Raw genomic sequence first — 27,665 nt, 5'->3', positions numbered from 1 at the left:
TCGCGCGACGAACGACGCGAGGGAAGGGAAAAAAAGGAAAGAAAAATAAAAATAAATAAAGACTGCACGCTCGCGAACGCGCGACAATCGACCAGTCGATCGACCAGATCTTACGAGGCTCGCCCTAACCGAAGGGCGAGTACGCGGGGCGAGATCACGCGAACGATCTCGCGATTCGACGCGGGCGAACGCGAGACGCCGCGAGGTGAAAACTGCGCTCGTTCGCGCTGCGTTGCGTCCGTCTTTCTTCTCTTCCTTTCTTCGTTTCCCTCCTCCGCGAAGCGCGTTGTGAGCGTCGCGCGTGTGCGTCTCTCTCTCTCTCTCTCTTTCTCTCTCTCTCTCTCTCTCTCTCTGTCGCTGTATGTGTACAAGCGATCAGTGCGTCTCTCTCTCCCTCTCTTTCTCCTCGCTCGCTCTCTCTGCCCGTGGAAAAAAAAGCTCGAAACTACCAGACGAAAAAGGGATGGTCCGCCTCCTCCTTCTCCTCCAAGGAGGTGACCTCGAGCTTCCGAGAGTCCGCTCGTCGGCCTCCCTTCTCGCGCGGACCAGGCCAGGCCAAGGAAGCCACGGGGAGGCTAGAGGATCATTTCGTCGTCGATGACGAGACCGTCGCGCACGTCAACCGCCGTGTTTCTCTCACTCGCGGCTCGCTTTCTCTCCTCTCTTTCTCCGTAGCTTTTCTTTCGTGCCACGGACGCGTACACACGGAAAAAAACCGTCCCCGTCCTGCCCGAGAGAGAGCCTAAACGCCAACCGCCGTTAAAACCGCCTGTTCCTTCTCCCTCTCGCGCGCGCGCGCTCCCTCGCTCTCTCTCGCGCTCTCTCGTGCAACCCGCGACCTGTCAATCCACGATCTTCGCCACCATCTGATCGCGTTCTCGTCGCTCGCACACTGGACTCTCCTGCCTCCTGGCCCCGACCGACGCTGCTGCCTCCGACGAGCGACGACAGCGGCGTTCGGCGCGTGCGCAGAATCTCTCGCCCCTCGAGTGGTGCGAAGCTGCCCGCGGACTCCGAGCAAATAACGCGCCGCCTGCCGCCATTTCCCAATTTCCCATCGCCGGCACGCGGCGGGAATTTTAACGTCCGGATTCGCAATGGCTCTCGATACGCGATTCACGCGTTTGAATACCAATCGCGATACAAACGCTTATCCCACTAGATTCGCTGTCGCGCAAAATGCAGAAATGGCCACGACAGATTCGTTTATTTAAAAAGTGTATAAAAATCACCAAATTATATAAAAATGTTGCGAAGTCGGTGCACGGTATCGTAGTGTACGTCGGGTTTACTTACAAATACAATTGCTTTCGGTACAATGTTTCTTTTACATAACAACGAAACAGCGTGGATTATTACTGAATCCATGAGAAAAGTCCAGGACTAATTATTGGGTCGTTGCTCGAATCAATTGTTTAGAAAGGTAAAAGAGAAGAATCTTCTGTGTAAACTCCGCTCTCTCGTGTCTAGTTTAAATACCGCTACATTACTTGATTAATAGATGCACTAGCGTGAAGTCGACATACGGAGAGAAACTACTATTGCACCTTACTTTATAAAACGCTACTTTATAATCAGTGCCTATAATAAGTGCTACGTTAAGTGTCTCGATATTACATTAAATACATACACAATCATCTCTGTAAAATGTTATCGAACAGTTCTTGATCTAATTTGAAATAATAGATTCGTGCAAACTACACCTTGCGTATTCATAGCGTATCTAAAGTGAAAGACTTGCATTAATACTTTGTATATGTAACGATGTATATGATAAAAAACTGACGCTATTTTGAATGGCAGACTTAAGTGAGTTGGCACATACTTTCCGTTTTGAAATTTGTTACTTTCAAGATGCCGCAATAAATCACGAATACTGGCTCTTAATACTATCAATCATGATCGAATACACTGTGTTACAAATGATAGACGAATGCCCAATAATGATATGTATAATATAATAAGATATCATAGGAGGCTTTTTTATGTGATTCGACGTAGGAAGTAAAAACTACGTTCTTCGCTTCACGCATCTCACGCTTAATATATGGACAAGTGAATAGAAGAAATAAGTATATGCTTTACGAATTCCTAGTATATCTGCTCGATACGTTGCTGATTAATTGCAACAAATCACTTATATAAACACATTTAATGTTTATAACATCGTGTAAGATTGGAATGCTATTTCAAATTTTCAATGTCGATTTAAAAATACTTAACTGTTTAAGTATGTAATACAGCTCTTACGTTAACAGACGAGTCACGTGTTAATATAAGAGAAAATGATTAGATTAGTGCAGGAATACTATCTATCAGATTGCTATAAGCATGTAATACTGAAAGTTGTAAAAATTTTACATGTCAAAAATATGTCAAGAAAAAATTCTTTAACCTTTTATCTCAACATAAAAATTTCATCGATATTTAGCAATTAAAAATATACCTTATCTATTAGTAGCTTTATAAACATTAATTGTCTACGCGGTACGGTAATACATCCATATAATACTGTGTAAATTCTATCTCAATTACAGATTAGCTGCTGTTTACTACGTAAAGTCATTTCATCTCATGTGCATAATGTAAAACGTTTGATTCGGAAATGTTTGATTATCGTTCGTGCAATATTTTCGCGAATTTAAATAAGAATGTAGAAAATATTTGTATATAACATGTTAAAGATTTTCTATTAAAATAACATGATCTATTGTTTTATTCTAATACTTTCTCTCGTATAGTTCTTTTAAGTATTACGTGATTGTAAATATTACACGTCACTTGTGTTTGAACATACATATATATTTACGTTGTAATTACGCTAAATTTTTGTGTAAATGGTATAAAAAACAGATCTTATATTAAATCTACTCCAGAATTTGTACTTATAACAAATATCAACGAATAGGTACGAAGATGAAATGACTTATATATGTTCTTATTATAGATAATATAATATTATAAATATAGGTATATATATATATATATATATAAAAACATACAAAAAAATGTTGGAAGCAATAAATAGTCAAATTTGGCATATAAAATCGTGTGTAGGAGTATTATCAGTCATTGGGTTCCTAATAAATAGTGGAAAATCTAAGTACAGTTCTACTTACAAGCGCTACTTATAACAATTAAGTACATTAAGTATTAAGTAGAGTTTGTCGCGTTGTCCTGATTCTTACAAAATGTACACAAGTAGACATATGTACTTTACTCTACTGCTGTTTTTCGTGCAAATGCAGTCAGAGACAGCATCTCATTAGGATCGGTTGGCAAAGGAGAAAATTCGATTTCTTCACTAATACTGTTCTCTGAAAGTTAAAATAGCATGTTTTATCGCATAAATATATCAATAAAATTTGATGAAATTTAAGATCTAATATTAATATACGTGATATATAAGAATCTCAAATGTATATTTAATTTATAAATAGGAATGTATATTTACCAGATGGCTCAATTGGCCATTGCTTATGGGAAGGCGCATAGAGACATAATAATGCAATGATGTAAATATTCCACATTCCATATACCCCAGTGAAAAAGGCAGAAGTCATTTCCAACTGTAAATCTTCGTCCCATTTCCACTGACCTTCCGCAACCTATCTCAGAAACGTCATACATATATAATTGTCCAATTAATTATATATAATTAAAACATATCAATTTCTTACCTGTCCGAGTATAAAACCAATGACGGTTAATGACGCACATAATAAAGTGGCGATCATTAAGAATTTGAAACGATATATGACACCCTCATAATGCAGGCGTCGCGCCGAGCTCATGCTAGGTAAAACGGCTCTCTTCGCGCTAATGTTCACGAACACTTTCCATATCATGTAAGATAAAAATAACAGATATACTCCGGCCGATATACCAGCCATGATAATGAAAGACAGCTATTATTTTAAGATTAAGGAAATTAATCTAAAAAATTATTTTAAAATTCTCTTTTAATCTCGTTTCTTGTAAAAAGATGCGTATCGGATAATTTGGAAAGGATACTGCCAATTTCGTGCCAAGATCAGTGACCCAAATTGAATAGAATGGATTTCTCAGTTGTACACCACGCTCGCACATATCGAATACGAACAGCGAGAGACAACCGGTACCTACCGCGGAGAGATGCCGCCAATAACATTTCAACGAATTGCCTTGGTCACCCTCCTGAAACGTACATTATCGAATTCGGTATCTTTCATTAAGAAAATAAAAATTCATACGTAAAAGAAAACTTACCTGAATCTAAGGAAGACCAAGATGCGGTACGCAAAACAAAAAAGATGTAAGTTATTACTAATACGATTAGAGCAATTTTAAATAATAAAAGTTCAATTTTCTTACCATCAAGTGTTCACCGGCAAACACAAGCCAGAATGATAATAATGTTGCGTAAAATACCCCTTGTCGAATATCACCCAGCAAAAGCATAAATGGCATGTCGTAAGCGAGTGTCAAATATTCCAATGGCACTGAAAATAACATAATAACGATTTATAGATAAATACGCGTAAATAGGAAACTTGGGAAATTATAAATTAAGCACGGAGCAATTAACATACGGTTTAAAAATGTTAAGGCAGAACCCAAAGCTAGGAGCATGTACTCCAAAAGAGCGGGCGATCTGGATAACATGTACACTCTCCTCCAATACCAAGCCAAAACAGCTAGCACTACTGGGAAATAAATGGTCTTCAGACTCACCCACACCTTCGTGAATCCGCCATTTTGATTAATAGCCTAGATTAACATCGCAAATAATACATCGAATCAAATAATTTTTAATCAAAATTATAAATTTATTATTCATAACGATGTAAGAATTTTACGTTCCGATACTTACCGTAAGCCATAAATCAACAATGTGTCCCAGTCCTTGATTTTTACGAGTGTCAGAAGGAAGACGAATATTCAACAGATAATAATCATGATACAAAGATCCTAATTCAAACAATGGCATAACACTACAATTGTAATTATAGTGCTCCAGTGGCTGGAATAAATTAGACATTTATAAATTTGTATTTGTATGCGTGCGGATAACAAATATATATATTCACTAATAATATTATATACGTAAATGTACCTTGTCTATGCTGCAATCCAAAATTCTTTCCACGATAGAAGCGGCATATGGTTTCCATGCATTATCTGGATCTCCTTTGTTTCGATACGCTAGCCGTGCATCCAATGTTATTTTCGTCCTAGGAGCTACAGAGAAAACTATGTCAGAATCATAGTTAACAAAAAGTTTTTACAGCAGCAGATACATTACCAATTTCAATCTGGTTGGTATAAGATATATCCACTTGTAAAACACCTATCAAGTTTTGCTGCCATCTCGAATAATCAAGCTGCATACTGTTTCGTGGAACGGGCATCTAAAATAAAAGAGATTTATTAAATCTTTATAGTTCAAAACCTCTCTTGTAACTACTAGTTATACATAATTTTATAAATTATACCTGAAACGTATATATAACTTGATAGGCCTGTTGAGTGTCCAAACTAAAATGACGCATGTCGACCGGGGTACAAGAACCTTCTCCTCTTGAGTAAAACCATTTATCTTCGTCATAAGACCCATTAACGCTTATAACTTTGCACGGTGTGCCAAGAATATTCTGACTGCTGGCAGGTGTAGGTGCTAAAAAGACACGCACGTTATATATTTTATATAAATTTATCTAAAAAAGACAGTTATTATACATTTTATAACAATTTATTATATCTCTAAAGTCCCTCAGAAAATCTATAATTCCTGTCAGAATTCTCTCCCAAGATAGAATTCTATTCATAATTTCACGTAATATAAAATACGTTTAAAGAATCAAAATACACACGTATACAAAATATTTATCGAAATACTAGTATATCAAATTATAAACACGCGTCTTTCCTAAAAGCCACTTTATAAAAGATTCATAATTTGCCTTAAATTTCAGGATACGGTTCTTTTTATTTTATATAATATCAAAAATATCAGAATGCACGTGCACATAAAATTATAAATATATCTCTATTCTGAAGTCTGCTTTATAAGGTCCATAATTTGTTTCAGATTTGTATTTGTAATTTTATATGCATACATCTACGTGTTTTAATATATCTCATATATCTGTGTAATCCTGATTCTTCAACATTTTATTTTGCATAGTACATAAAATTATGAACAGAATTCTATTCAAATAAATGGATAATTAACTAACGACTCTCGAAATTAACAAGTAACAAGCAAAAAGGAATTCTACTCTAAATTCCGATGAGAATTGTAGATCGTCAAAAGCGACCTTAAAAGCTAATCGTCCAAAGAGTCAACAGATTAAAATGCAAGTAAGAAAATAAAGAAGAATTTATAATCGACAGATAGTAACAGAGATTTTTATCGAATATATACAACCTCAGAATTAATTATAAAAACATCATTGAAAGATTATTATAAGTTTCTTTCATAAAAATAACTATATTATATGTAACAAAATAGAATAAAAAAAGAGACCAAGATGCAGTATATTTACAAAATGTATTTACATGTCGCTCATTTATTTCACGTGGACGACAAACGACAACGCGAACGTGTCTAAGGATACGGATCCACGTGCGCGACGCTCTGACTCACCGATCAAACCGCCTATCAGGAAGCAGACTATTTGCGCGATTATCAGAAGCATCACCAGCACGGAGAGCTTCTTGCCGCTCAGGTTCTCGATTATGGTGCCCTGCATCTTGCCGCCGTTCTCTCCGTCTCTCCGTTATCCCGACCTCCGGCGCGACCGGCGACGTCCGAGGGATCTCTCAGGTCTCCGACACTCACCGACGCCGACGGCCGAGACGCGCACACGCCCGACGCCGAGCGAGATGACGCGAGACGCGGAACGACAACAGACTCACGTTTTGCGAGCCGGGGCCGGGGATCGGTCCGTCAAAATGGAAGCCAGCGTTGGGGGACCCGGGGGACTCGCCGACGCGCGCCGCGCGACGTCGAGCTCGCGGCATTCGCGAAATTTCGAATTTCGAGACCTATCGAGCTCTCGCGCCTGCCCGGCGTCTCGCCACTCACCACTCGCCGGCGACGTATCGATTCCTCGGCGCCACGAGACGCGAGCGCGAGACGCCCCGCTCCGTTTCCCCAGAGAGAAACCTGAGAGAGGCCATCTCGGATCCCGGCGTCCCGGCCCCGGCCTTTCGTGCGTTGCATTTTCCGACGCGCCGCCTGAGAAAGTGCAACTCAACCGCCGAGCCGCCGCACAGTCGGGCGAGAGGTGGAACGCGTTGAGTCGAGCCCCCGGATCTGGCCAATCACGTTCCGCCGCTCCGCGCCGCCGGCGCGACGGAGCGCGACGGATCGATACGGTGACGTGGTAGGCAGTGTAGGCAATGTAGGCATCGCGCTGATCGCGCAGCGGCGCCCGGGACGCCGGGAATGCCGGGATGGCCTCTCTCAGGTTTCTCTCTGGCTCCGCTCTCCGCTCTCCGGCAGTTCGGCGCTCCTGCGCTCCATGCTCCATGCTCCATTTGGTTTTCCCTTTCCCGTTTCGTGAAATGGTAAAAATAAAGAAGGAATATCACGAGCGTTTGTTCTTATGCCGGACGACGTTGGACTCACGTGTGACTCGCGTCGACGATGGTCGCGTTTGACGTTCTGAACGACAGTTGCGCGGGGGAACGCTGACGACGAGCTGATTCTCCGTTAAAATCCTCCCGTTTAGATTAATTTTAGGTTAAACATGGTAAGGGTATTGCCAGTCGCATATTGTGGATGTATTCGTTGAACGCATTTTGTACTTATCTCACAGGTTGGTTTCACGCTGAATATACACGTGTGTATATATACATATCGTTTCATTACGAATACAATACTTTGGCGAATGTTTTCAGAAGCCAGGAATGCAAGACTGTTGTTATGGCCAGTGGCACACGGTGCATGTTTTCCATCTAGTAAATTACTATAATTGCACTTACGCAAGCAATCCAGCAGGAAAACATGCTCCGTGTGCCGCTGGCTTTTTTTTACAAACGAGCAACAAAATCGAGCTATTTGGTAGTAGCGCAATCTTGCTTGTGTGCGCCAATTTGGATTTGTTATGTGTTTGATCGTACCTTCGTGTGTTACCCTGAAATGTCTTATAGAAAATATACACTTCTCTTTTCTCGTATAATATCATATCATATATTTCTATTCCCGTATAATAATTTATATAAATTTTTCTATGAGTTGCCTCCTTCGTGCAAGTTTTTCTCTATTATATAATTTCTTTATCACTGAGATTCTAATACATAATGGGGAACTCGTCGTCGAGCTCGTGGCATTCGCCGAAAGAGTATATGCTTCTTATGCAATATCACACCTACTTTCCTTCTCATATAATTTTTCTAACTTATGTATCCCTTATATAGTTTTCTCTCTTTCTCATATAATTCTGTTATTTAGATTCTAATAGAAATATAAAAAATATACGTTTCTCATCAATTTTTCTCGTATAATGTGTACTTTCCTTCTCATATAATTTTTCCAACGTACATAGTAACGTACATATCTCATGTAATTTATACTATTAATTATTGTATATATATATATATTAATAGAAATATAAGAAATATATATATATTTCCTTTTTATTATATAGTATCATATGTACTTCCCTTTTCATATAATTTATCTAATATGTATCTTAATTATATATAATTTTTCTCTATTTTTTATCATGTAAAAATGACTTTTCTCCTCATATAATTTTTCTCGTGTATTTTTTTTTATTACTGTTAGATGAGGACTAGATGAGCATTAGACGTAGACGTGAAATACATGCATGTGACATAAGCGAAATTTCCAAAGCAGAATCCTCTATAGAGTACAACAGCTACTTGGAGAAAATCCTTTTGTTCATCCATAAAACGTTGCGGGCTGCATTTCCGGATTGTTGCATCGAAATAATTGACATGATAGAAAACGATTAGGTACTTGGCTTTTTTTAAGTTATAATTCTCATTAAATTTTCCTCTTTTATTCTCCGTTGAAACTACAGTTATTTCGAGTGCTAATGTGAAATGTGACCCAGCTGGAAAGAAAGACTTACTTATTCTATTCACTTTTTTATACTTTTTCATACTTTCCGCGAAAAGACAGATGTATATATCCTTCTAAAAAGCTTCAGAAAATAATGAATGTTCAGAAAGAAACAAAGCGGGAAGATTGCCTATAAATTTTCCTAAATTATATCTTCCCAAGTTATTCTTGCCTATAACGTACATACATACATCAACTTGATAATCAATATTAAAGTTGTTACATTATTCTTTAATTTTATCCTGATATCGTTACATCATACGTTGCCATTGTCGAGTAATAATAATATACACACAAGTATTTTTTTTCGTCGTGTTAAGAAACTCACGATTAGACAAGCACACGATTCGTAATCGCGCGAGGGGGTTTCGCGGGAATAAAACGCCGACCGTCCCCGAACGCGTCCGATCGCGAGCAGAGAGATCGCGTCTCGCGTCGCGAAGAAGGCGTCCGACGGGTGTCGTACACGTCGTATCCCCGTTGATCGTAGACCGTAGACCGGGGTTAGGGAGTGACGTAAGCGGGGGTGGGGGGAGGGAAACAAACACACGGTGGATTGTGGAATTCGTGTCGTTCTGCCCGCCGCCCGAGAGAAGAGGACCTGGGGCCGACGTAAATGTCTCGGTTGGTAACGAGACTTCTGGACCGAGAGCTGGAGGATGGTCTGAGGAGAGAAGGCGCCGAGAGTCTCGCGGCCGAGCACCACCACCCGTCGCGAGAGATGTTGGGCGACGTGGCGATGGACGCGAACGGGAACGGCAAGCGTGATCCTCTCCAAGGGAGACAACTCCCGCCCATCCATACCTACTTCTCGCGGGTCGCGGCCAGCAACGACGTGAGTCCGCGCTGGAAAAGCACTCGGGAAAATTTGCATAGCGTATAAACGCGACGGTGATCCAGATCGGCGATCCTAACCTGTCCACACCAGCGTCCACGAATTCAGGGGGGAAATCAGAAATTCTGTGTCAAAAAACTGGAGCAATCAGTTGGAGACACGACGATAAGACCGAGCCTACTCCAAAGACATTTAAAAAAAAGCATCCACAAGTTCTAGCAGAAGGGCTAAATGTTAAACAAAGCTTGCTTTAGACGTGTAGCAGATTTTAGGATAGAATTGAATTCTGTTTAATTTTCCACGCCATGTATTTTTATATATTTCAATTTAATATATTGCATCTGTATACTCTGATTTTTCAAATATTTTTGTTATACTTACAGGATATGAAATCGCGAACTCTCTATCTTAAATTCTGACAAGACTGAACAATCCTTTAAATTCTGACAAGACTTGAACAATTCTTTAAAAAGGGCCTTTAATCTGATAAATTATAGGTTCAAAGTAGGCTAGAATTTAGGATAGAATTTTATTTATAATTCTGTGCACTATGTATTTTTATATATATTTTATGTATGCATGTATTCTGATCCTCAAAGTGTTTCTCATATTACACAGCGAGTCAAAAATTAAATAGAACTAAATGGAATTTGATTCTGAATCGCGACATTACAAATCATCTTGAAACTTGAAAAAAGAAAAATATTCACAAAGCGATATCTCACTCTCTAATTTAATTGTACTTAAAATAATAATTAACGATAATGTTTACGAATATATGGAAACGTTAATACAATATATGCTGTTTCCATGATACGCGTTAACACGTACTGTTTTATTTATCGTCTTATTTACAAGTGTTGTAGCAAATTTGATATAATATTAGACGATATTCATGTTCAGCAGAAATAAAAATTGCGTGACTCAAGCAGCTCTTGCCACTCAATTCGCCTAATGTCGTCTTCAAGTTATTTAACGTGTGTCTCATTATTTTATTATTCCAGGAAAGCAACAGAACTACGGATCTAGAGTTTGTTTATGACGACACTGACGTACACTCTAACGAAATCGCCGAGTTGTATAGTTATACGGAGCAATATGAGTTGCAGCTTAATCTTAAGGTACAATTCTGTTTTACCAAGTGCAAGAGCGAATCATGTGTGATTTCTCTAAATAAATTCCAGGCATTTGAGGATCAGATGGAATGGTACAAGTTACGGCCGTGGTGGCAAAACTTGACGAGACCGCAACAGAGATCGATAATCTACAAGTTACTGGATCAACTGGAAGTTTCCAATAAACAACTCAGGATGAAAGCGGCGCGTTGTATTCTTTATTTAGCTCAGGGTTGTTGGGCTGAGGTACAGTCTGACAAGGAGCAACAAGACTGGACTAGAACAAACGTAATGTTACTCTACGAAGCTGGCATTTTTCCAGCGTTTGTTGAACTGCTGAACATTGAGATTGAGTAGGTTTCTTCGTACGTGTGTATGCACGTTATTAGAACAGTTGAATTCAGGTTGAATTTCTACTGAGTAATTTTTGTAGAAATAGCACAACTGCTACCTCAGCGATGAGAAAGCTAGCCGTTAGCCTCGCTGATTCGATAGACTTAAGAGTCATTCTGTCCGTTTTGTATATTATAACAGAAGTTATGAGAGAGGAATTAAAAAATATCGAGCACAGTGAATATAAAGACGATGTTGAAGGATTTAAAGAAGATCTTGGTACGTCATTGTTTATACGGCACATTTTAATGCTTACGAACAAAAAATTTGTTCCTTTTAAAACGGCTATTTCTTTTGCAGTAAATCCATATGGAGAAGAATTACTGATTGTTAAACTTCTCGGCATGGTGACGTGTTTCTGCAGCGGCTCGGCACCACATTTTCCTATGAAAAAAGTTCTCTTGCTTCTGTGGAAGTTAATCCTGGTCTCTCTTGGCGGCATCGACGCACTCAGAGAGTTAAAGAAGCAGTATCGTGAGGAGGCGGGGCTCGATACGCTACAGGAAGACACTATCGAAGTCGCTAGGACGATGAGAGCCAGCTCTCCGCCTATGAGCGCAGCAGATTTGTTAGAAACGCAAAATCAGAAAAGGAACAATCGACCTTTTCGACGGGTAATTCATCGATCTAAGATTATCCTATATGATTGTTACTTTCACGCATGTTAATCGTCAAACATTTTTCAGAGTTTGATGAAACAAAGCTCGTTAGATGATCCAGGCTTAGGTATGGAATACGAAGGAGGAGAACCTCCAAATAATACTACGGCAAATGAAGGAGACGGCGAACTGATTGTATTCCTGGGTCCTGGTGGACCTGGCGGCTGGAATCAATCGTATTACGAAGATCAGAATAATCAGTCACAATTAAGGCCAGGTACTCCACAACTTATAAAGGGAAAAGGTATAGCTTATAATAAAAAGTGATATCTTTTTTTAAGTTTTTTATTTATAATTCTCACATATATATATATTCAAGTATTAATATTTAATATATCATCAATCAGGTTTACCATGGACACCCAAAGTGAGGCAAAAGGACGTGGACAGCTTTCTTGAAGTTGCCAGAATGAAGTTTGTCGGTTACAAATTACAAGGAGATAGAGAGAGTTTAGCGGGTTTACCGCAACCAATCCACGAAGGTGTCACTACCCTTAAAAAGGTATATTTTGTTGGCTTATGACAGTATTGCGGTATAATCTGCTATTGTAATATCTAATATTATAATATATTTTAGCATATGTATACATCCCTAGCGGAAATTCAGATAAGGAAGGAAGAAGAGATAGCAAGAAATCCAATGAGTACTCTAGAACCACCGCTTCGTCAAACACCAACGGAAATTCTTTATCAAGCTATATTACCAAATTTGCCGCAATATATGATTGCTTTACTGAAAATATTACTTGCTGCTGCACCGACAAGCAAAGCTAAAACAGACAGCATTAATATCTTGGCCGATGTGTTGCCAGAGGAGATGCCGTGAGTATGAGTAATGATAGATGCAACATATCAATGTACATAAAATCTTAGAGATAAAAATATCAAATATAATTCATTAGTTATATCCGATTTTTTAATGATGTTGCAGCTGTTAAATATGAATATATTTCTAATGATATGTGTATTGTAAATATACTTAATTTATAACACACTTTTAGAATGACGGTGCTGCAATCGATGAAATTAGGAATCGATGTTAACCGACATAAGGAGATTATTGTTAAAGCCGTTTCTGCAATTTTATTACTGTTGCTCAAACATTTCAAACTGAATCACGTATACCAATTCGAATTTATGTCACAGCATTTAGTATTTGCCAATTGCATACCTCTCGTATTGAAGTTTTTAAATCAGAACATTATAGCATACATTGAAGCGAAGAATGTGTAAGTAAAATGTTATTGCGATTTAAGTTTCTAATACCCTTCACCAACGTCGGGCATAAGTGTTCACAATATATGTATAACCGATAATTTATATTACAACAGTATTCCTATTTTGGACTTTCCCATGTGTGTCATTGGCGATCAGCCGGAGTTAACTACGGAAAGTCTCGAAATCGGCCATAGTCAGTCTTTCTCATGGAGAAATGTTTTCTCTTGTATTAATTTATTAAGAATTTTAAACAAATTAACCAAGTGGAAACACAGTAGGATAATGGTAAGCCAATTTTTATTAAAAATCAATAATGCTATTTTTTTAATATTACATTTTATATTTATATTTATAAAAATATTAATTTGTTGGACTTATATTTGCAGATGTTAGTCGTTTTTAAATCAGCACCTATTTTGAAACGCACGTTAAAAGTCAGGCATGCAATGATGCAATTATACGTTTTAAAATTATTGAAAATGCAGACGAAGTATCTCGGTCGGCAGTGGAGAAAGACAAACATGAAAACTATTAGTGTCATTTATGCGAAGGTTCGACATCGCTTAAATGACGATTGGGCGTACGGCAATGGTAATAAACAATTGAAAATATTTTACTTAATACTTCACGTTAATGATGATTTTGCAAAGAATTTATAACGTTTTCAAATTACTAATGATTAAACAGATTTAGAAGCACGGCCGTGGGATTTCCAAGTTGAAGAATGCGAGCTACGTACCTGCGTTGATCAGTTCAATAATCGAAGATATTCGAACGTTCCGAGAGACGAGGAAATGGAACCGGTCGACGCGTCAGTAACGTCCGTGCTCGGTGCAAATGTGGAATTGACCGAGGAGTTCAAGCAACATTACGAATTATGGTTGCAACAGGAGGTGTTTCAGAGGAGTATCAATTGGGATGAATTGTTGGATCCTGCGGCGTGTGAAATCTAAATTTCATATAAGTATAAAGCGCATGTGAATCCTTAAATCATAGACTTGAATGAAATTGCGACATTTTTACGAATTACAAAACTTGTGAGAAATGTTCAAGCGAAAAAACATTGCCATATCGACACTGCAAAAATTTCCAAGTTGCATTTGATATCGCGATGAACGGTTCTAATTTAGGAAATGTTTAACAAAGAGACTTTCTGATGAAACGCGTAAAATATTTCAAATTTCTTTCGTATTTAATTTGTGCAATGCAACATAGTGGCTTATAGTCATTTTCTATCATTATAGGCAACCAATTTTTAATAAATGTATAATTTATATATATATATATATATATATATATATATATATATATAATATATGTATATATATAAAAGAGAATATATTAAAAATTCAGAACATTTTAATAAAATACATTGTTTTTTTTTTGCTGCTAAAAGTACCATCTGATTTTTCCATAGATCGAGTTATATATATCATAATTTACAGGCATATAATAATACGCCATAATTCAATTTCCTACATTTATATGTTTTTACATGTCCTCTCCTTTTCTATCACAGTGAACATATGCAATCTTCAGGAGAAACTTGTTAATCATGGCATCAATTTGTATCTATATATCCATGTATAGCTGATCTTAAGAGGAAGTAGAATAGCAGGATTATGTTGAGCTGCGAAATTTAGTGCTGTATAAGATGTAAGATGATCGGCTACCGCTTACCTGGTACACTTAGAATAAGGTTTTTTCCACAATGTAGGTATATACACATACGGCAAGTCAACTTTCTTTTATTTATTTAACGTAAGTTACGCAATCGAATAATCTCACACAGATCTCTAGCGTACAATTATTTGTACAATTTATGCTATCAAAGACAGTTGTACAGGATGCCGCGATTGGTATCACACATATGTTTCGATTGTCAAGATTTAATAAAACTAATCTAAAAGAAAGACTGATTCACACACATTCCCCCGCAATCTTGATTTTAAGGTAGCCTCAATATTAGATGGATGTTATAGGTTTGTTCTTTGTGGCTGCACTAGTGCAGCTCTCTTGTACTGACGATTTCGAGATATAAAGAATGCAAAGATCAGCATAACAGATAAAACGGCATCACACTGATTAAATCAGTTCGTAATTTAGAATTGATTTTTCAAAAAAAAATTTTTATTTTATTATAATCGTTAAAAGCAATCTGGACTGAAAATAATGATAGTACATAATGTAATATGTTAAACTTGTTTTAAGTAATAAAATATAAAAATCTTAGGAGAATTTAAATTAATGAAAACGGAAATGTATAAAGTAACACAACGTATATATATTTGTGTGTATGCGCGTATGTATACTTTAATTACTTTATTGCATTTTCATAAATTCGGAATATTACTGCTTTAGTTTTAAATCAAGTATCATAGATTTTTTAATCTTCCGCTTAATATCAGTATTGCAAATTTGCAATTGTTACATTTTCAGGCCTAATATAGAGATTACAATAAACTGTTGCACTGCAAATACTGCTGCATTATGACAGAAAAATAGCTATATCTGATATCGTCAATTAAGAACGCTTCAGTACATACTTTCGACATTAATGCAAAAAGTTCAGCGACAGAGAACAAACTTTATGTTTTCACATATATGATAAAATCGGATATGTAAATATTATATCAATAAGATACAAATAGTAAAATATATATAAATATTACATATAAAATTGTAAAAAAATATTTATTGTATATACGACGATTTAGCAAAAATTTTGGAATGTGACAGTCAACAGTTGCATCGCTTTAAATATTCTTAGATATTTTAAAATTTGTACTTTGCGTGATGAATCTCATATCACAATGAACATTGATTTCATGGTTTCACCCATTTGTACGAACCATAGTACGCGAAATTATTATTCTTCGCCATGTCGTCAGCTTCTTTCGGCCCTCGGGATCCATATCTGAAAGTTTTAAATAAACAGTAATATATTTTGCACACATTAAAAATACTCACAATCCGCGCTACGTACTTATATGGAATCGGTTGGATTTTTTCTTTTTCAATTTGATGAAGCAACGGCGTGAATATCCGCCATGCTTCGTGCAACTCGTCGTTTCGCACGAAATGCATTTGCGAACCGCAAAAGACATCTAAAATTAATCTCTCGTAGGCATCCGGTAATTTAAGACCCTGGAAGAAATGATATTCGTAATGAGCAGGATGATGCGCCTCACTACATATCCGATTTTAACTTCAACGACAAATTCTTTGATCAACGAAATTACTTACCTTATATCTACTGCCATAAGTGAAATCCAATTCTGTTTCTTCCATGTCAAACGTGATGCCGGGTGACTTTGTCATCATTTTAATGTACAATGCTTCGCCTGGTTGCACCCTGATCACCAATTCATTCCTTTTTGCTTTCCCATCAAAGATATCACCCGGTACATCTTGGTACTGTACTCTAACTTCTGCTTTCCTTTCGTTTAGAGCTACGACATCGCGCGGTGGTTAAACAAAAAGTCTTTTATTTGCCGAGAAACGGACCTCCTTCAATCTTCTTACCTTTTCCGCATCTCAGGATGAACGGTACTCCGTCCCACCTTTCATTGTTTATTTTTAGCACTGCAAACGCGAATGTCGGCGTATTGGATCCGGCTGGTACTGTGGTATCGTCCAAGTAGCCTAAACGTGCTTCCGGTTTCTCAGCGTCCGGGTTTCCGACGTATTGACCGAGGACCACCTGATCGATCTGCACGTCTTTGATACATCTGAGAACTTTTACCTTCTCGTTTCTGATATCATCCGGTTGGCAAGACGCAGGTTTCTCCATAGCTACCAAGGACAAGATCTGCAGCAGGTGATTCTGCATCACGTCTCTGATGATGCCGAACTCGTCGAAATAGCCGCCTCTACCGTGAGTGCCGAATGGTTCTTTGAATGTGATCTGCACTGAAGCTACATTGTCCCGATTCCATGTCGGATTGAATATCCTGTTTCCGAATCTCAAAGTCATCAGATTCTGCACCATCTCCTTGCCGAGATAGTGATCAATACGGTAGATTTGCTCCTCGCTGAACAGCGTCGCCAAGTGATCGGAAAGTTTCTGCGACGAGGCAGCATCGTGGCCGAAAGGCTTCTCGATTATAATTCTCGTCCATCCTCTGAAATTTCAATATAGATATATTTATATATTGGATATTCTGTTATATTTATATATCCGTAAAACAAATTGGTAACTTTGTTTGATGTATTTTCTCTTTTCAATTCTTAATGCTTTAGTTGATTATATTCCATATATGTTCAAAATTTGTGCTTACTTCTTTGCCATACAGGTAAGCCGGAGTCGTATCGTCACGCTTTCGAACACGCTCGGTGGTAATGCCAGATAAAACAGCCTGTGCGCAGTGTTCCCTTGCTCAAACTTTTGTAATTCACGATTTAGTAGCTCAAAGTCTTTCTTCTGATCGTAGGAACCAGCGACGTAGTGATTCAGCTTCCAAAATTCTTCGTACTTTTCCTCCTCGTCCGACTTCACGTTCATGTATGGATGGCACTTCTCACGCAATTGTTCTACTGTTAATCTGCTTCTAGCATAACCGACGAAGGCGGTAGGTTTCGGTAGGAGATTGTCTCGGAAGAGCCACCAGAGAGTCGGATAGATTTTCTTCTTGGCGAGGTCCCCCTTTTCGACATTAACAAACGCAGTAGTTAGATAAAAATTTGGAAATAAAATTTGATAAGTAGGAATCAATATATACTCATTATTTATTACGCAGTCAATGTCCGAAAAATTACAATCCAATTTTAACATAAAAAGAACAAAATGTTAATTACATAGTTAAATTTTAATAGAGAATAACAAACATCCTTCTAAAGCAAATACCTAATTATTAAAAAACCGTTCAAAACCCTTTATATATAATATTGAATCATGTATAAAAGTTAATTGTTGACCGAACGTTTCGCGCAGAAATTAACGTTCGTGACCAGCTACTCTCTCTCTAGAGAGCGAGAGAGGAAGAGAGAGAGAGCTGGATCGCTCTAGCGTCGATCTCTCTCTCTAGACCCTTCTCTCTCTCTATCCTCTTCTTCTCCCCTCTCTTCTCTCTCTCTCTTATCTCTCTTCTCCCTTCTCTCTTTCGTCTCTCTCTCTCTCTCTCTCTCTCTCTCTCTCTCTCTCTCTCTCTCTCTCTCTCTCTCTCTTCATATTTTTATTTTAGAAAATTCAACAGAAACAAAATTTAACTTATAATGTACAAAAGGTAAAAAAAGAAACAATCATGACAAGCGAAGGATAAACACAATCCTATGTAACGAAAACTTTATCAATTTTACCTATTCTAAATCTAACTCTAAACAACTTCGCATGATGATTTAAACTACCTTTCTAAATACGAGTGAATTCGTCACTGGTCAATAAATTCGGCCAACAAACGAGTCTCTAGTCAATAACGTGTTAAATTACGCATTCTATAAGAGAGAAATGAACGGATATTCATAAATTGCAATTAGCGTTACTTGCATATTTTATATTTTCCTTCAAAATAAACTTACAGATGCTCCAAAGGTAACAAACACATGTGGGATGAGCCTATCAAAATGAGTTCCTTCCAAATGATCCATTTCGTCCGATTTCAGGGATTGCCTGAAGTACTGCAGGCTCTCCTCCGTCGACGTCCCTACGATTAACATTAGTCTTCACATTTAGTGGTATTATAATTTTACATTATGTTATTTTATAACATTTCTAATGCACTTTATCAATATATCGAAAATGTTTATTTAAAAAAATGTTATTTATGATAAAAATTTTCATTGTGTATCACTTTCTTAATATTCATTATCTCAGTCACATGTAATTAATTTATCATATGTTTTATATGTGTAAATAAGTGACAAGAATTGTTAATAAGACATTTTTTTTGAATTTACCGATTTATCACTCTTGCAACTGGACACTAAGTTCCAAAAGATGCAACATTTAATGCATCTATTGCTCAATTAAAAAGATTTATGTTTAAAATGGAAATGTACGATACTTTTTCCGTCCTTCTATTTGTAAAATCAAGTTTCGTGCCAAAATAACATTATCTACGTGTGTAATCATTTAAATATTATTTTTAAGGATATATTTATCTATATTCATGGAGTAAAATCGCGACCATTGTCACTTTACTATTACGTAAAATTAAAATATTCATCAAGTTCGACGTAATCGAAACGTGACGCTATCTCTTTTCATGTATTTTTGTGACGATGCAATAATCATACATATTAAACATTAATATCACTAAAATTTGATCATCTATTTCCTACATACTATGTAATACCGTATGAAATGAGTAATGGCAAAATCTACAGTTTCGCTGAGGTCATACGAGAGATATTTTGCGGCAGGAAATTAACCACGTGGAGATATACACATCTAATGTACAAACGTAGAAAATCTTCACTTCTCACGTGGCGTGCGAGAAAACTGTCATCTTCTCTTTAATTAAATATCAACAGAACATGGAATTTCTTATAAATATAAATTATATATCACTACATATTATAAATCACTACAAATTTCACATTTCTCACACAACTATGCAAAATTTGCTGCACGATACACAATAACACTCCAACGCATCCTGTAAAAGCTATAGGGTGTTTTTTATTTAGTGACACAAACGTCCCAAGAAAGATAGAACGACTTTTGTCACTAAATAGAAAGCATCCCTAATAAGAGTGAATGCGAGTGAATGTTTGTCTCTATATATAGGTTCTGAGTATTGATATTCTAAGAGTAACCTTGGAAATCGTCTACTTCTACTGCATTTACATCTTTAGTCATTTTACACCTACGTACATCCGGTTAAGATGAAAAAGATCGTTTACCGTGTACAAAAGAAATAATTATATATTCCTTTGTATAATGTAACATCTTTCCAAGGTAGAGGTTTTTCAGATACTTGAGATACTAAAACCAATGATTTAAATAAGAATAATTTTTAAATAATCTGTGAAAAAAAATTATGTTTTATATCCTTTCTCGATTCTATACATAATTTCTATACAATTAAAATACATTATTTTATACTACTTTTATAAAATATAAATTAATAAATAAAGAAGTAATCTCCGCAATATTAAATTATTTTAAGGACAAAAATTCAAAATATTTTTTTAGTAGTATGGAAAAATCAATTCACACACATCGTTCTAAAAAACGTTGAAATAAGGAGTGATTATATATTAAAAAATGCAAATTGTCACAGTTTCACTTTTTTATATTCTTGGACCGAAAATTTGTGGACCTTACTACATATGTCACGTGAAGATTAACGTTTTCTTTGAAAACTTTTAGAAATTTTGTTTCTCTCTTTTCTCGCGTTTATTTATTATAGCACATTTTGATGCACCAACTATTCAGAAATATCACATATTTTATTTTTTTTATATTTCCCACTTAATCTCTCTCTCTCTCTCTCACTCACAAAACAGAATATTCATTATTACTCATATCACTATCACATATCACCACAACTCATAATGTGACAAAAAATTGATATAATTCATAATTACCATTTAATTATCATTTTTATATTTTTTAAATCAGAAACCCATGGAAGTTTAGAATCATTAGTTTTCATATTTATCAAAAAAGAAAAAATTAAGTTTGCTGACAGTATAATTTATTGCTGAATAAAAAATTCTGAGATAATATCATCAAAATATGCGAGCTGCTAGTTGCATAATATTTAAAATCGTCTGTTTTTGAAGCAGAAATATAATATGCAAACATATTCGTGTTTGAACTTACTCGATAAGGTACTCATGGCTTTGTGGTTTACGAACAAGTCGCACGGGAAAGACACTAAAAAAGTCACGTGATCGACTGACTATCGGTGCCAGTAGGTCTTGCCGTAGGTACTCCTTCGACAATCTCGCCGCTTCACCAGCAGAACCGCGACTGGCGTCGGTTTTGCCTTGCATGCGCGCACCACGTGCAATCAGGCAAACGTAAACGCTTATGAGGCAATCGCGGAGTGCCCTCGATGATAGATAAACTGATCATCCAATCATTTTCCATTACAAAAAAAAAAAAAAAATTCAATGCCTTCATTATCCCAAATTTAAACAGAAACGTAGGTAGGATATTATATGAAGGAGCCCGACGTTCGCGAAGCTAGGTATTTAACTTAACAATTATAATAAGCATTTAACTAAGCAACATAATAAAAAACGTATAATGATTTTAAATATAAACATGTTGTTTAAGATAGCTGAAGATGATTAATACAGTAAGGATTTTTATTTTTCCAGCTAGATATCCTTATCGATAATTATACTTAAATGATTGCATAAGCAATGCCGTCTAGGCACTTTTACGCGAAATTTGCCTGCTAACATGCGTCTTTCTATCTCTATTTTAGTTTTTCTACGCACACTAGCGTATACTTCGGCAATCTCCAAGTGCGAATCAGATTTAGATTTTTATCTAGCTCTGATGGTCACAGAGCACTCCGGTCAAGGCGATGGAATGATATGTTCTCTTATCAACGAATCCAATTACACGTACATTCTCTCGCGCAAGATTTTTGCATATCTTGCAAGATTTTGCTACTTAAATATTTTGTTTACAATTAAAAGTTTGTGAGCATATAGATTCTATTTACGCAAGTGCGATGTGCAATCTATGCTGGAGAATATAACGACACATTGCATAACGATGACTCAGTCCTCGTGTATCAATGTACGTAATGTGACGTTACTATACATAAACTTAGCTCTTGCAATTTGTAAAAATATTATTTCCACAAACGGAGAAGCTCCAGGCCGTTGGAAGCACCGACGTACATGGAAAACAACGAGACACCTGTCTGCGGACTAATCCGATCTTATCCCAGCATCGTGACAAGTTGACGTATGTACCGACAATTACGTGACGTCAGTGGTGTAGCTAGGGGGGGGGATTGGGGGGATAAATCTCCCCTCCGAAATTTTGGAACCAAATATGAGAATGAAAGGTTGAAAGCGCGCAGAGAGAAATGAAATTGTGAATGCTTTAAAGTCTAAAGACAATGCTCTGAACGACTTTAATAATAATTGATAAGATGGCATATGTCTGTCGTACCAATTATACGATGTACGCAATCTTTTTAAAACGCTCAGACTTCTATTATAGTCCTTTAACAGTAAAATGACATTGCTTTGGTTCGATTCAGATGTAAAAGGTATCTGAATTATTTTACGCCGTATTTCACTATCTTTTCACCGTAAAAAGACGTATAGCTTCTTATTTCATTCATACATACAACATCAGTGTCCTAAATAATGTACAGCCATCTAAATACAAAGGCATATATTATAAGCAGGGATTTCTTACCTACTATTGTCTTTGAAAAGTCATTCTAAGTGGTCACCCCTTTTTAGGGGTTTCAATCTTTTAAGGAGTCTACAACATAATTCCAGAAAAAAATTCTTATTTTTTTTTCAAGTTTATTTCGAAAGTTTATTAATTACTACCTTTATACATATAATATGCGCTAATGTTACAATTAGTTAAATCTTTTCAAATATATCTCCCCCCCCCCGAAATTAAATCTTGGCTACGCCCCTGCACGATGTTGTATATTATTAATTATTATATAGCTATTATAGATATATTATAATTTACATACAAATATGACCGTCAAAGACATAATGATGCATAATGATGCAAAAACAGAGATAAAATAATGCAAAAAGTATAAGATACATCTACTACATTCTTCATCGTTTAAGAGAACTATTAATAGTTTTCTTAAATTCTTAAATAAGATGTACCATTTCGCCACTCATGAAAGAATCACGGGGAAAGGAGGGTATTCGCGAATTGCTAAAATAACAGCAATAATTTATATTATTATCAGATTGTACACGTAAGGAAAAACGTTGCTTATTTTTTATGACGCACGCGTAAAAATTGTGAAGGCCACGCAAATCATGCGTGCGGAGATACTCATATAATGTGTACGCTATATATAATATATCTCATGATAACGATGACTGGCAAATCAATTAACTGCCATCGGCGAGTGCCAATGAGTGCGCGGTTCTTGAATGGCATCGTCGCGATGTAATAGGTCTTCTCACACTTCTATTTTCAAGGGCAAGCCTTCAATTGATCGTGATCGATTTCATTAATGCGTGACCTTAATGACAACTTAATCCTCCGTTTGATTTTCCATAATATAATTAGAGCTTCGATGAGACATCCACGATCGATGGATAATGTAATACTTAATTGCTTAATTTTGAAAGCGATTTATGTGCAAGATCTTTTTTAACCCTTTAGGGGCCACACATCGATCCCGTTGGAGTAAAATGTTCTAATTTGTAAGATAGTCTTAAAAGACGTCCCTGATGAAAGTTTTTTAGTTTTTTTTATTGTACGTAATTATGTACACAGGCTCCTAAAAGGTTAAAACCGATTTCTTTATCTTTCTTTTCAATATGATCGATTCAGTGGGAACAGATGTACTAATTTATGCCGATTAAAATGAAAAAATTTCGTTCCAATGAACAACCAAAATCACATTAACTTTTCGCTGCGGCAGCGAATCATTTAACGTTGACAAAACGTATGCAATCAGATTTGTCAATTATACACACATTAAAAAAGACACACTTCTGCTTTCGTAAACAATTAATCAAATTGAATAGCAAGTTATAACTCTTATTATAACTCTCTATTTTTCTATTTATATAAATGTTCTCTGAAGACTAAGTTAAAGTTAGTTAGATAAAACGTTACACTTTAGATTATAGTAATGCGTTCTGTTGAAATTTAACGTTAACAATATATACGCGACGATTGTGCGTGTGTGCAAACGCGCTAGCGGAACAGAATGTATATGAGACAATTTTGAAATTTAAATTCTTGCTGGCTCACTTGAAATGCGCATAAGATATAACTATCGTGACATAGTAAGAGTAAAGAATGACTTTAAATATAAATAGCTAAACAAGCCTTTGTTTCCTTTTTTTATCCGCAATGCAATTTCGATCATCTTTTTGCCTATCACTGATGCATATTGTAAGGACGTAATATTGTGCGTTGCATTTTGTATACGTATGTATGTATTATACATATATAACACTGTACTACGTATATCTCTCGTACAAGAAAAGTACAGTAATTTATAACGTAGGAATTTAACAATCGCTTCTCTCTCGTAAGATTAAAAAAAATTTATGTTTATTTATTACGTATGTTTGGAAGAATTTATTTAAAAAATGTTTATAGTTTATTTATTTTATTTATTTAAATTGTTTTTAAAATATATACACTTGTGCGTTTTGACACGCTGACTTAATCAATACGTTCTTACGTAACAAAACGTAAGTCACACCATCCACGTTGAAGGATGTAAAAACATAATTGCATTTGTGCAACATGTGGTTTTTTCTTTTACGTGTGCCCCCGGCATTAAGTTAATGACGCGGACCTACTTTTCCAAGCAGCCTGGAACGAGTTATACACCCGCGGCTGCGAAACTCTTTGTAAATAAAGCTATGTCAAAATCTAGACCGGCGAAGCCGTTCTCCGATTTCGCGACGTCGGTTTCGTTTCGGTACAAAAAAAAACTTACGTCATTTTACTCTCACTACATGTGTTCAATTCTTCATATATCACGACTTCCAAAATCTTAAACTACTACAATTTATATGATAATTAAAATATCAATTTGCCGAAGATATTCGAAATAATTGGCGTGTTAATCGCCAAGGCCACAAAAATAGCATCACGATTGATATCATGCTTATCATGAATGATAAATTCTTACGTATTAAGATTCTTGTGTTAAATAATTCAAATATTTTGTTAAAGTCATGTATATATGATTAAATTAATACAGTAATTATAAATATATATAGCTTTTAATTGTATAAATAAATTAAATATTTATTATTTAATTAAAATATTTAATTAAAATAATTATATATTTATATTCATATATATATATATATATATATATATATATTATTTCAAAACATATATAAATATATATTTCAAATAAACAGAAAGTATTTTTAATCGATTATCTCAAGAAAAGAGACATAATCACATGCTGATAAAATAATCACGTTTCAGTCTCGTGGACAATCTTTATAAAGCTCCAGAAGTAAATAATAAAAATTCGGACAAATACAAACTGCGTAAAAAAATTCACCGAAACTACACATAGGTATATGCCATGTATTTTGTTATATATGTATGTATGTACATCGCACATATCCCACGAGATAAACAGACGGGCCGACGCTGGCTGACACCCGTTGTTCGCAAACATGGAATTTTTCTCGCTCGCTCGAGATCGCTTGACGAAAAAAAAAAATAACATCGTACGATGCATTATCGACGAGCTTCCGCGTAACGTTCACGACGTCGCGTCGCCGCGTTTTAATCTCGGAAACACCCTCCCTCCCTCCCTCTCTCGCTCTCTCGTCCTTCCCTGCGATTTAATTTTATCGGCGAGCCTACTTATTTGCGCCGTTTGTCTTAAAATGTGCGACGCGCGCGCGAAAAACGCCCGTCATATTTTTTGCTTTTGATAGACTCACTTCTTGGGTGCTCCGCCATTCTCGCTCGATCCTTGAACCTTGACGCTACCCTGCTCGACGAAATTCCCCCTTCGCACCGGTCGGCGGTCCCCTTTCGGCACAGACCGAATATGTCCGTTCCCCCGGCGGCCGGCGATCTCGCGTCTCGCGCGCACGTGGCCAGCGTGGCCTTGCCGCCAAAATGACACCGTCACCCGTCACGCGTGACTTTGAGGTTAAGCGTCAGCGCGACGTGCACGGAGTTTTCTTGCGCCTCTGATGCTCCTCTCCGTTCTCGCCGCCCCAGCGAAAGAGCCGCCAATCCTCGCGATTTCCTTCGGTTCGGCATACCCTACCCCGTCCCCGTCTAATTATCAGTGCGATAAAAATAGCGCGCAAATAACACCGAGCTAAAAGCAACTTCGTTTGATTTTAACCGTTTCTTTTTGGCGCGAGAGAGGGAAAAAAAAGAGAAACGCATTTTCACTTCTGAATATATATATATAAATCTGTTTCTACGCAATTTTTATGCATTTCAGTCAAGCGGAGCAGAAGGCGCATGGAAAGAAGAAAAAGAAGGAAAGATAGGAACTCATACAGGGTTGCGTTCGAAGCGACTAATTTGTTTTAATTAATTTTCTATTTGTCTATCTTTGTTTTGATTTAAAAAAAAAATGGACTTTGCACTCGCATACTGGTGACGTAATAATTTTACGCGGTTTTTCTCGCGGCGCCGGCCGATACGATCGAAATTGAAGGTAAATAGGTAAACATTAAACGCTGCCGCCATCTGATCGGTCGCGGTCGCGTTTTCTCCAAAGCCGACGAACGCGATTGTCGTTGCGAGTCGCGGCGAACGGTCTACTTTTCTCCGGCTTCTCTGCTTTGCAAAAGAAATTAATGTACGTTTAGCAACATTTATTGACGACTATCAAAATTACATTTTGTCATCAATTGTGTCTGTATGTCGATATAAAAAACCATCAGTTCAGTCACTCTGATATAGAACTTGATGAGAAACTTAACCTCCATGTTAAACCCCGTGTCAAAGAAATTCATAACTTTCCATTATTTCGCTGTAATTTAATATTTATATAATATTAAAGTGGTACGGAGAGATATTTATATTTATATTATATTATCAGAAAGATGAGATTGACGTCGCTGTTTTTTCGCAACGCGAGGCAACCACAGAATGAAAAGAAGGTACCCTTCAAGGCGATCTTGCCGTTAAAACTAAGGGACTTTGTGAGTTCGAAGGGAGGTCGGAGAGCATCGGGTATGTCTAAAGATCAATTTCTTTCCCCAATGGATATGTTTAAAGACCGTTTCCTCCTGCATTCTAGTTGTATATATTTGTTACAATGTGGCTGATCGTAGGCTATAAACTTCATTCCGCACACAGAGAGTTTCAATATTTATTACGGTTAGCGGTAAAATAAGTATAATATTCGGAAAACTTCTACTTCATACAATTTTAATATATTTCTGTTTCCAGAACACGGATGTTTGCACGAGATGACCTTGCTTTTGTCGTGCCTCGAAGAAAATGAGTTTGAAGACAAGAGATGTGTCCCGCAAGTAAACGCATTAACTAAATGCTACAAAACTTACAACGATAACGTGCAGCGTATGCGCTCCACGCAGGATCAAGTGGTACCTGTACCTGAAAGTAAGAACCTCACGCACAAGCAGGTCACGTATCTTCTACGAAGGTATCCAACGGTATAGCGTTTTTACATCTGTAGTACCGCATACATTAACATGTGTTGTAAAAATACCATACTGGTTTAATTGTTACCATACTTAATATAAGCGCATAGAAAAATGTTTCT

The 27,665-nt window shown here is 36.7% G+C and overlaps 5 protein-coding genes across 12 annotated transcripts in view; 2 read left to right on the top strand and 3 right to left on the bottom strand.

Annotated features, from left to right (window-relative positions):
- Ubce2h (ubiquitin conjugating enzyme E2H) overlaps positions 1-913 on the bottom strand; it is a 39,795-nt gene extending 38,882 nt beyond the window's left edge. For both annotated transcript variants that reach the window (XM_077422113.1, XM_077422112.1), the window contains exon 1: positions 450-913. The gene's annotated coding sequence lies outside the window, so the exon portion shown is untranslated. The remainder of the gene's footprint in view (positions 1-449) is intronic.
- A 275-nt stretch (positions 914-1,188) lies between these two features.
- On the bottom strand, positions 1,189-7,179 carry Wls (Wnt ligand secretion mediator). Its single transcript, XM_077422121.1, has 12 exons — positions 6,629-7,179; positions 5,475-5,656; positions 5,285-5,390; positions 5,096-5,220; positions 4,853-5,002; positions 4,572-4,749; positions 4,354-4,481; positions 4,249-4,254; positions 4,015-4,176; positions 3,681-3,908; positions 3,455-3,608; positions 1,189-3,317 (listed from the first exon to the last, which is right to left on the bottom strand). The coding sequence occupies exons 1-12, from the start codon at positions 6,732-6,734 to the stop codon at positions 3,217-3,219; spliced, it is 1,626 nt and encodes a 541-aa protein (XP_077278247.1). The 5' UTR covers positions 6,735-7,179; the 3' UTR covers positions 1,189-3,216.
- A 311-nt stretch (positions 7,180-7,490) lies between these two features.
- Positions 7,491-14,581, top strand: Strip (striatin interacting protein). 4 transcript variants are annotated; one of them, XM_077422083.1, is made up of 13 exons: positions 7,491-7,739; positions 8,777-9,911; positions 10,916-11,032; positions 11,096-11,379; positions 11,460-11,638; positions 11,720-12,033; positions 12,106-12,295; positions 12,426-12,580; positions 12,656-12,900; positions 13,080-13,307; positions 13,410-13,581; positions 13,683-13,887; positions 13,984-14,581. In XM_077422083.1, the coding sequence occupies exons 2-13, from the start codon at positions 9,693-9,695 to the stop codon at positions 14,247-14,249; spliced, it is 2,574 nt and encodes an 857-aa protein (XP_077278209.1). In that variant the 5' UTR covers positions 7,491-7,739; positions 8,777-9,692; the 3' UTR covers positions 14,250-14,581. The 4 variants fall into 4 exon arrangements, with proteins under 4 accessions (XP_077278209.1, XP_077278207.1, XP_077278210.1 ...); XM_077422081.1 differs by having other exon boundaries at positions 7,492-7,739; positions 12,106-12,322; positions 13,984-14,580; XM_077422084.1 differs by lacking the exon at positions 8,777-9,911 and having other exon boundaries at positions 7,492-7,739; positions 12,106-12,322; positions 13,984-14,580.
- A 447-nt stretch (positions 14,582-15,028) lies between these two features.
- Positions 15,029-26,159, bottom strand: Zw (glucose-6-phosphate 1-dehydrogenase Zw). 2 transcript variants are annotated; one of them, XM_077422096.1, is made up of 7 exons: positions 25,852-26,159; positions 18,814-18,938; positions 17,577-17,941; positions 16,822-17,420; positions 16,543-16,748; positions 16,283-16,443; positions 15,029-16,213 (listed from the first exon to the last, which is right to left on the bottom strand). In XM_077422096.1, exons 1-7 carry the CDS (start codon positions 25,868-25,870, stop codon positions 16,123-16,125), a joined length of 1,566 nt encoding a protein of 521 aa, XP_077278222.1. In that variant the 5' UTR covers positions 25,871-26,159; the 3' UTR covers positions 15,029-16,122. The 2 variants fall into 2 exon arrangements, with proteins under 2 accessions (XP_077278222.1, XP_077278223.1); XM_077422097.1 differs by lacking the exon at positions 25,852-26,159 and adding an exon at positions 21,065-21,242.
- LOC143906212 (small ribosomal subunit protein mS37) lies at positions 22,017-27,660 on the top strand. Of its 3 annotated transcripts, none has more exons than XM_077422120.1 (3): positions 22,017-22,168; positions 26,976-27,109; positions 27,329-27,660. In XM_077422120.1, exons 2-3 carry the CDS (start codon positions 26,980-26,982, stop codon positions 27,559-27,561), a joined length of 363 nt encoding a protein of 120 aa, XP_077278246.1. In that variant the 5' UTR covers positions 22,017-22,168; positions 26,976-26,979; the 3' UTR covers positions 27,562-27,660. The 3 variants fall into 3 exon arrangements, with proteins under 3 accessions (XP_077278246.1, XP_077278245.1, XP_077278244.1); XM_077422119.1 differs by lacking the exon at positions 22,017-22,168 and adding an exon at positions 26,427-26,588; XM_077422118.1 differs by lacking the exon at positions 22,017-22,168 and adding an exon at positions 26,595-26,732.
- The last annotated feature ends 5 nt before the right edge of the window (positions 27,661-27,665 follow it).

The sequence above is a fragment of the Temnothorax americanus genome, unplaced genomic scaffold (assembly GCF_048541705.1).
Source record: "Temnothorax americanus isolate GAGA-0224 unplaced genomic scaffold, ASM4854170v1 Scaffold7, whole genome shotgun sequence".
Taxonomy (NCBI): domain Eukaryota; kingdom Metazoa; phylum Arthropoda; class Insecta; order Hymenoptera; family Formicidae; genus Temnothorax; species Temnothorax americanus.
The sequence above is the reverse complement of the archived record's forward strand: the minus strand, read 5'-3'. Positions and strand labels throughout refer to the sequence as shown.